The 9648-nt window shown below is 39.2% G+C and overlaps 1 protein-coding gene across 1 annotated transcript in view; it reads right to left on the reverse strand.

Annotated features, from left to right (window-relative positions):
• The window catches only part of LOC119432469 (uncharacterized), a 30720-nt gene extending 21072 nt beyond the window's left edge, over positions 1–9648 (reverse strand). The window contains exons 1-7 of the mRNA XM_037699635.2: positions 9432–9648; positions 8599–8720; positions 6844–6969; positions 4111–4206; positions 1982–2063; positions 1412–1533; positions 27–136 (exon numbers count right to left, since the gene is read on the reverse strand). Coding sequence (XP_037555563.1) covers positions 27–136; positions 1412–1533; positions 1982–2063; positions 4111–4206; positions 6844–6969; positions 8599–8720; positions 9432–9462 — 689 coding nt within the window. The 5' untranslated portion in view covers positions 9463–9648. The remainder of the gene's footprint in view (positions 1–26; positions 137–1411; positions 1534–1981; positions 2064–4110; positions 4207–6843; positions 6970–8598; positions 8721–9431) is intronic.

Consider the following 9648-nt stretch of genomic DNA (forward strand, 5'->3'; position numbering starts at 1 on the left):
AAATGATATTCCCTCACATTACTTACATAATGTCATTGTGCATGTTCATAGTCTTCTGTAACTTGCAGAAAAGTGAATGCTGTTTTTCATTCAGCTCGGGCAATGACAAACTTCTTGTAATGAATTCTTGGAACACCTGAAAGGACAGCTTATGCAAGTAAAATTGATACCAGGGGTGTACAAATCCCATTGCATGTGAATATACATGAAGGATGCCACTACTGAAAATAGTTTATTTAGTTGTGCTGCATTTATTTTGTAAGAAAGACATGAAAAATTATAGTGTACACATCACAAACAATTAACAACGCACCAGTGTATTGATTTAAGCAGTATTAGTCATTGTATGCCTACCTTCGGGGCCGCTAACTAGTATACTGAGGCAAATGGTCCACTGAATAGGCGGCAAGAAAGCTGCATTAGAGCCTCTCGGTGATTAATAATAATGCACTCACATGTTCCTGTTAATAGGCCCAAGGTCTGCATGCTTCATCATAAGCACATTTTCTCCAAAAGTAAATTTTCCCATTTTACATGGCAAAGGAACAAATACAATTACGGGCCTTCTGATGGCTTCACAAAACATCCACTGTCTTCACCTGTATGTCCCTGTTTTGTAATAAATCCTATTGGATGCCATGCTGTAAGCACAGCCAAGAAGGTTCACTGTTAACTAACCAAACATCAGGAACACTATAAATGCATTGAACAAAGAATTTAGTTTTTGCAGATGGAAATTTTCACTTAATAGGGAAGAAAGAATGATCATTTAGCAATTTTTCTACAGCATTGGCAATGCACCTGCTTATAGTAAATTAGGTGCAGCTCCTATACAAACAGCCCGACGTTGCCATCTTAACACATAATTGTTGAAATCTGCCCAGAACACATTCCTTTTCTTTTTTCTTTTTCAACAATTCTGCAGGTGATAACATTTATGAACATGTGCATGAAGTACGTTAATTTGGATTTTTTACTCAGCACCTTTCACAACTATAGAGGGACAAGGGCTGGTGAAGATGAAGGTTTTGTAACAAATTCAGCAATGGGCTCAGGCAGGCACTTTTGGGTGCACTGCTATTGTTCTTGCAGCAGTGAACCAATACAGTTGGAAAAATGTTTACCAATACACTTGATGCACAAAATATTTAGGAACAAAATAAATACCAAGGGCCGCAGCAAAATACAATTGTGAAATTTTGCATGCTATTAAAACAATGAAAGAAACAAGTAGGCAGGCCACCTTAAAATACTACAGGGAAGCAAACTGCAAATATTACCTAAACATTTTCAGCATAGTGCATGTTATTTTTACCACAGCAGTCACAAACTGGGTGAAATGTTTATACCAACACTTCAGAGTCTGTAGCATTAAATATGAGAGAAAAAAATAATAATATTAGGCACAAACCTTCTCAAATTTGAGAAAGCACTCTGCATGCTGAAGCCTCAGGTTGAAAATTGACATTTTTATGCCATCAACATCTGCACGTACAGACTGGATTGCATTTTCCGAACCTGCATCCTCCATGGCTTGAAAGAAAAAAAAAAAAAAGATGTGGTGATGTGTTGTCATAAAGTAAGCCTCTAACACCCTGACTGCCTCACTCATCACATGTATGTCTGCATTCTTGACTATTTTTTCTAACATTATTCCATGACAAACAAACCTCCAGGCTATCAATGCTACATAAACAAATACAATTTGCAGTTTGTGAGCATCTCAAGATGATTAAATCAAATCACACTGAGCTATATTTGATTTAACAAGGAAGGTTTCCGTGGAACTTCACCAGAAGTTTCAATACAGAAAGTTGACATACTGCAGTAGTCCATGCATAAACCTACAAATGTTTTTTTTTTTTTTTCGTTTTTTTTTTCTAAGAAACCTGCAATGGAATTTCTTTGTAACTTATTTCTACTCTCAGGTGGATGGCACAAATTTTCTTTTCAAGAGCTCAATTTGTGAAAAAGTTCTCACCGTCATCTGTGGATCGTAACAACCTCGCTTCACGGTGCTGGACATGTCTTAAAACTGCATGATGTAATTCATCTATGAAAAGCTAAAGAACAAAAGTAAGATCAGTTACTTTAGTCACAACTTGTCTTTTCACCCCGTACTGCACGAATCATTATTTTCGTGTGACAAAATTTGAACAAAATACACAAAGTTCAGTTTTCCAAAAAAAAAAAAAAACAATATGCACAGTTTTGACCGAGTCAAAATTAACACATACCATTTATGATCAATCATGCAGTCATGATTACATTTAGTGACTACAAAAACACACATTTAGTTATAGAAAACCGGTGAAATATATAAGAACAGTTGCAAAAATAGAAACATTGCTGTAAAAAAAGATATATGCAGATCCCATGCTCTGTGGGAATAGGTTTAGACGAAGTTTTCATTGATGTTTGCGAGGAGCACTGCTCTTTTTTAGCGACCATTTCAAAGTACAAAGGACACGACCAACGCAGACTTATTTTCACCAAGAAATGTCTCACTCAGTCTAAACTTGCGGCACTGCAATATGCAGAAGCCATGCATGACAATGGGATGACGACACTGATAGCCTACCACAGAATGATGTCGACTGCAAGATGATGACGGCATAATTACAATGGCGTGACGACGACAGCACAGTGACAAAGGCATGATGACAATGGAGTGGCGACGACACAAGTGTTGACAGCATAATGACCAAGGCATAATGACAATTAAACAATGACGACGAAATGATGATGGCATAATGAGGAAGGGATGGCGACAACGGAATGATGACGATGGATTAACGATACTGAAATGACGACGAGAGGATGACGACAGCGTGGCAACGAAGGAATGACGACGATAAAATTATGGCGACCAAACGACGATGGAATGATGACAGTGAATTGAAGACAGCATAATGACAAAAACATGCCGACAATGGACGGATGACTTCATAACGATGCTGCACTGACGACTGAACAATGACAATGAAGGAATGACATCGATACAGTGACGACTACGGAATGATGGCAATTGCATGACAACAAAGAAATGAAAATGATGGGAATGAAGGCGACAAAATCATGACCAAGGAATGATGACGGCGGCATGATGACAAAGGCGTGCTTGTGTTGGAGTTTACATCTGTGTCTATGCAATTCACCTGCCGCCCCAGGCCGCCTCGCTTTGCACTTTAACCAGTACTGGTTTGCACTATACCCGGGACCAGCCAATTATGCAAGCAGCCAGCACCCAAAAAAAGGGGGGAAGAGGCAAAGAAAGCTTTGCTTTAAAAGGCACTTATTTGGCACAGCTGCAGCTAGCACATAGTTGTAAGAAATTTGATGACAGCCTTGATTGCCAGGATGATGGCTTCGATATCAGAGCTGGATCTCAAAACATTTTCTTTTATGCGGCTTTCCTACTTTGTATAGTCTTTAAGAGCTGAAGCACAAAGAATTTTCAATGGCAGTTTGCTGTTGCTGCTATCAGAATGTGGTGGGTTCCACACATTATTTTACAATCACAACTGCTGGTGCCCGTATTTTTTTTATATAAGCATGCCTCTAAAGATGATACACCATGTAAATACATTATACTGTGCCACCAAATTTGTTTCGTACCAATAAAACTGATTTGTTTTCTATGCCAAAAAGAAAAGTTACCCAAAAGTGTATGCTGCACCATATGTGATAAAAATAAATGCTTGTCTCGCATAGTCAAAGGTTTGCTGCATTCAAAATATTACGACAGACTGATAAAGAGCAACCGCATGCCCTGATAGTAGACTAGGGGGAATATTTTCAGCTGTAAGTACTTTAAAATTGAAGTTTACATTACCTTTTTGCATGCACTATGCCTAGCTACTACAAACACATTTCAGAAAAAAAAAAAAAAAGAATTCTATCCAGTTACAGCTGCTATGGATATGATGCTAGATATTGCTGGACTGCTAGATATGACCAGATTAAGGCTAAATTTGTAGCATTTTCTTTCCTTTCACTTTTTTCAAGTTAGAACTTTGGTGTGTCATATATTACACAGCATGCGACAAGGCCCAAAAATGACAACCCAAAATGGCACGAAAGTGCAAAGTATAAATAAAATCAACTTGCCAGCTCTAGTTCAGGATCTTCTGTACCCAAAATACATCCCACGGGATCTTGAGAAAGCAAAATTGAGGCCTGCAGCCTCTTAACTTGTTGATGATACTATAAAGAAAACCACTTTCAGTGAGCAATGACTAATACATTTGCAACATGCTAGCATATATCAGAATGACAAACAAAAAGAAATAACTGCGTTGAATCATGTTCTTGGTATACTTCTCTTGCCAAAAAAAGAGCCCACTGCCTAAAATAATAACTAAATGAGGTCAGTAAAGCCAAGTTCCAACTTTAGACAAGGACAAAGCTGTGACTGCACAATATGGGCACTCAAAAGTTTTATTGAAAAAACACAGAGTAATATATACACACATCCAAAATTTCCTCGAATTGACTCACTCGGACATGGGTCTGAGCTTGAATGAGCCCTGCAAGTCTGAGTAAGCCCGAATGAGTTTATATATATAGAGTGGCATCTGAATCTAGGTGAATCAAGATGAGTTGAAGTGGGCATGAGCTTGAATCGGAGCAAGTCCCAGTGAATCATAACTGGTGCGAGTCTGAGTGAATTCAACTTTTGACCACTTATGATTCCAATATTTTTCTTAGTCCAAGAGTCTGCATGCAAGGCTGAGGCCACATGATCCAAAGTGAATCTGACTACATAGTCACCAGTGGTGTCCACTGGAACTATACACCTGACTGACATGAATAAAACAGTAATACACTTGTGCCAGTTTAGACAGTAAGCTGTGCAAGCACTTCAGTGCATAAAAACTGTTCAACACACCAATTAAAAATACTATTGAAACAATACTATACGATTTTTACAGTACTTATGATGCGATTATGTAGAGATCTGATTTTTTATTTGAGCAAATACCCTTACCGTGAACCGGTGAATCTGAGCCCAGACAAGCTACAAGTCGTCAGATCCGAGTCAAATGAGTATGAGTGAGCCCGTGAATCCATTACAAGACTGTGCCTGTAATTCTGCGAGTCTGAGTAAGCGCGAGTGAGCCTTGCCAACTCTGATTTTAGCAAGTCTGAGCAAGTCAGCAACGTCCAATTATGGAGAGTCCAAATGACGAAAGTGACAACTAAGTCTGATTTCTGGCGAGTCAGACATTTGAGACAAATATAACATCAGCATAAATATTTTTTCTTTGTGAACCCTTTGATCTAACGGTGTTTATATTAAGGGGGCACTTAAGTTAGACAAAAAAACATTATATTTTGGAAAGCAGGTCAGACATTAAGACAAAACTTCATTGTCAGGTGACTGAATAACATATGCGGTGCAAACTTTAAAAGGAATGCACTTACACCCCTGTCACACTGGGCATTTTAATGTTGTTAGATTCGAATTACATTCAGTGCAACAAATGCCATTCGACCCGTGGTGGTGCTACACAGGAAAAATTAATGTCATTCGATCCCGATATCAATGAAAATCCTTTAAAAAAATGCCAAAAGTAGAACATGGTATGTCTGAGTATCTGAAAAGTCAATCTATTTATTTTAAAATAAATATTGGGCGTCGCCTTCACTGAAATAACACGCATATAAAACTATTTGAGACTTTCTAGCCACAATACACCAAGGCAAGGCTTAGCCAGCTTTGTAGTCTTTACCAATAAATTGAACACAGACAACATGACTGACATGGCAGCACTGAACGATGACTCTCAGTTGCAGCAGGTGAAGTGGTTAGTTGATGTGTACCTTGCTTTGTACGTGCACACAGGTGGCCGTTTTTTTACAGTATGGCCTGACTAGTAAAGAGACGGTGGTCAGACGCCACTGAGGTGGAGAGTAAGAACATTTTTTGACAGCTTGCCGTACAGCTTTTCTCTCGTTAAAATGACAGATGCCTTAAAACACACCAAAAAAAAGAATGACTTTTTTACATGAACGTTTCTAAAATTACGAATGCTCAATGTAATATTTTGCCTTGTCTCTGGGGTAGACACATTAGCTTCAAGTGCAAAGCCGAATGAGTTTTTCGAACTCATTTGATTGTGGAAGTCATTCGATTCTAATGGCATTCAGTTCGAATGACATTAAAATGTCTAGTGTGACAGAGGTATTAGACAAGAATTCCAGGGAAGCTGAATACCACTGCATGTCCGTAAGACTGTGTAATGCACAAGACTTCACAATGCATACGTAACTATTCTAACAGTTTTTACTACCACAGGTTTAAACAAGCATTACAAATGAAAAGCACCTACCTATTGATATTTTACAGCCCTTGTGGTTAGTTAGGCTAGATATTACAGATTCTGTCCACATACCGCAGTACTTTTTCACAATATACAAAGTATTTTGCAAAAAACTGTGCACGTGTTCCAACATGCACAGTACGTACAATTTATCTACTCTGGATATGCATAATGCAAGGATTCCTTTGACTTGATTCTACTCATTTGTAGACACAGCTGATCCAGTGATAATATGGGTGGAACAGCACTTGGCCCACTGATGAAGCACAAGAAGTAATGGGATTGGAATAGCATTGTCACATTGTCCGAGTCCTGGCAAAATTGCTTTATAGCAAGATTGCAGCAATCAGTGTGATGTGCTTCTCTACATATTTAACAATAGTGAATATAGGCTTAGATTCAATAATTTGTGCTATTACATTTAAATCACTCTTTCAAGCTCAGGCCCTCATTACATTATGCAGAAGCAAGTAGCACTACCATGTGCGCTAAGAAGAAAATGGTTTAATTTCCATACACTTTTGTCAATCAGTAGTAGCGGATCATTTTTTCTGTGGCAAGAATGTCGGATATCCTTCCACACATCCTTCAATAGAGCAGCTTGCTCACATCGTTCTCTCGCAGTCGTGGCAATAACTTCAGCCTTTAAAACACAAAATAACACAGGTAACAAAATTAAAACTCTGCAAACGTAAGTAGAAAGATTCTGTGATCTATATAACATGCCACATACCCGAGTTACACACAAAGTGGCAAAAATTGATTTGGTACAGGCACATTCAGTGATTGCCTCTAAAATAAAATGTCACAAAGAGAAAGCTGTATTGCTCTGTGGCAGCAAAGTCGTTTCACGTAAAATGCAGAATAATTTTTTCAAAAAACAATGTTTGGCCTGCTTAATATTTTATGTATATAATTTTTTTTCTTTTGAATTGCAACAAGGAACTAGTTACCTGACAGTGCTAATGGCTACTCCTTTTCAATCAACAATGTGAAAAAATAATAAGTAAAATTACAGCTCCAATGATATGTACTTCCAAAGTACAGATAACTGTTTGATGCACTTGTAGAAGAGATGCGGGGCACACGTGCAGAGACAGAATGCTGCTGCTGACACTGCAGTCTGATATGGGAGGGGAGCCAACCAAGCTGCTCAAGTGGGCAAATTCCGCAGATAATATGCCTGCTAACTTTATGCAGCAGTTGTCAGCTTGGAAGGATTTGTGTTACATGTTCACAGCTTCATTACCAATTCAATTGGTGCATGCAGCAGGTTGACCAGGGTGACACAATAGACACAATGAGGTATTACATGCAAAAATATCCAAATTATTTTTCATCACTGTCAAAAAAAGAAAGAAAGAAAGAGAAAGAAAGAAAGAAAGAAAGAAAGAAAGAAAGAAAAAGAAAATGTAAACCTTACTGCTCTGGACGAGTGACATAGATCATGAAAAAAGATCACGTACTCGTGATGCCTGCGGCAGAAAGGATGTTCCACATTCGCCGTTAGGTTTGTGAGCGGTGGCGCTAGCCTGGCTAACACTCCCAGAGTTAATTCTAGTTGAAAAACATAAATACACCAGAAAGTGGATGGGAAAACGGCGCCACGGTAGCTCAATGGTGAGAGCATCGCATGCGTAATGCGAAGACGTGGGTTCATTCCCCACCCTTGCAGTTTTTTTTTTTTTTCATCCATTTTCATTAATTGATCATTTCTTTAATTCAATTATAAGTACAAGTAATTTCCCCTATGTTGTCCTTGGTGTCACGGTTTGTTGGCTTCTTATGATAGAAGGTGGGGTAATAGGAAAGTGGCAGAGGTAACTGCCCCTGCAGTGACAACTGTCTATACAGCCCCCCCCCCCCTATTACAGGCAAGCAACTGCTGTCGACCTTGTGCTAAATACTTCTGATGCCTGTGCGCTCACCTGGCACACAATTCGGTGTATTACTTGGCTTAATACATGAATAATAAGAAAACAGTATGAAATCACAAGTAATATAATTTTACATCCCAGCAGTAAGAGTGCTCTTTGTTATGTGTTCTGCGCACCATGCTGTGAACCTGCATGGTGCGCAGAACATCGTTCACATGTGAGATTGCCCAGACAATCTCACATTTCGCCTACCTTTGTTCTTCTCTTCAATTGATCGATTATATTACATTTAATGGCTCAAAGGCATCTGAGGCCACAAAGTGACATGACAAATATTTGTTTTATGTGTGAGCTGAATAAAGATGATTAAGCAGCCCGCCCACACAGCGACATACCTCCATCAACTTCATGTAAGTGTCGGATGTGAGAAGGTGAGGTGCTGACGTCTTTAGGTCCTCAAACTCTGTTTCAATACCAGAATTGTCGAAATCCTCAGGGGACCAACCGTACGTGACAGCTACAACAGAAGGCAAGATCACCAGAGGAAATAGTCAGTACAATGTATAAACACAGAATAAGAATGTTGAAAATCCTCGCAGCAAGTTCTTTTGTAGATGTACATGTACAACCTTAGAGGCACAAGGCTTTTGTTTGCAGAATACATTTTTCTTTAGTTTCGATCTTCCCTTACGTTTCAAGTACGTTCAAGAGCACAATACACAGTGAAAAAAGGCAAGTTCCTGCTTTATGTGTACGATTGAAAACGTAAACTACGCGTTCTTACGTGTGAATAAGTAAAACGCAGTGGATATTCTACCGGCAGAGTCGCTCGAAAGAAAATTTTCCAGCAGTTCGTTTCCATTGGCTGGATTCGGTCACGCCTCGAGGGAAGTGAGAATATGCGCAAGTACAAAGTGCAATTAAACAATGTGTTATTATTTGGCATAATTTGGCGGCGCCTCTAGGACATCAAATGGGCAACAGGGACACCGAAGCTGGAACCCATAATCAGGCAAGGCTGGTACCGCCCGTTAAACATCCTAAATGTGAAATTAAAAAAAAGTAACATACCAAAATAAACATAGTACCGCGATTCAGTGCTCTAAAGAAATAAAATAACAAAAGAACGGGAACAAAGACAAGAAAAAAAAAAGAAAAAAAGCAGAGTAAGAGCGTTTTTGTAGTTGATAAAAATGCGAAGTGTTCGATGACACCGCTAACAGCTTACCCTTAATGGCAACTTCCATAGACAAATCCATGCGGAGGCCTGTATTACTGTATTCGTTAAACCAAAGGCAAAACGTGTTAAAATGGTTTACACGGAAGGCGCGTTCCAGTTCAAACTTTAAACGCCGCGGCCGCAACAGCTGCACGGCCACGACCTACAGAACAACCACGGCCGCTCGATGAAACGCGTGGTACCATGGGATGGGTGTTCTGGAACA

Source organism: Dermacentor silvarum, chromosome 1 (genome assembly GCF_013339745.2).
Source record: "Dermacentor silvarum isolate Dsil-2018 chromosome 1, BIME_Dsil_1.4, whole genome shotgun sequence".
NCBI lineage: Eukaryota > Metazoa > Arthropoda > Arachnida > Ixodida > Ixodidae > Dermacentor > Dermacentor silvarum.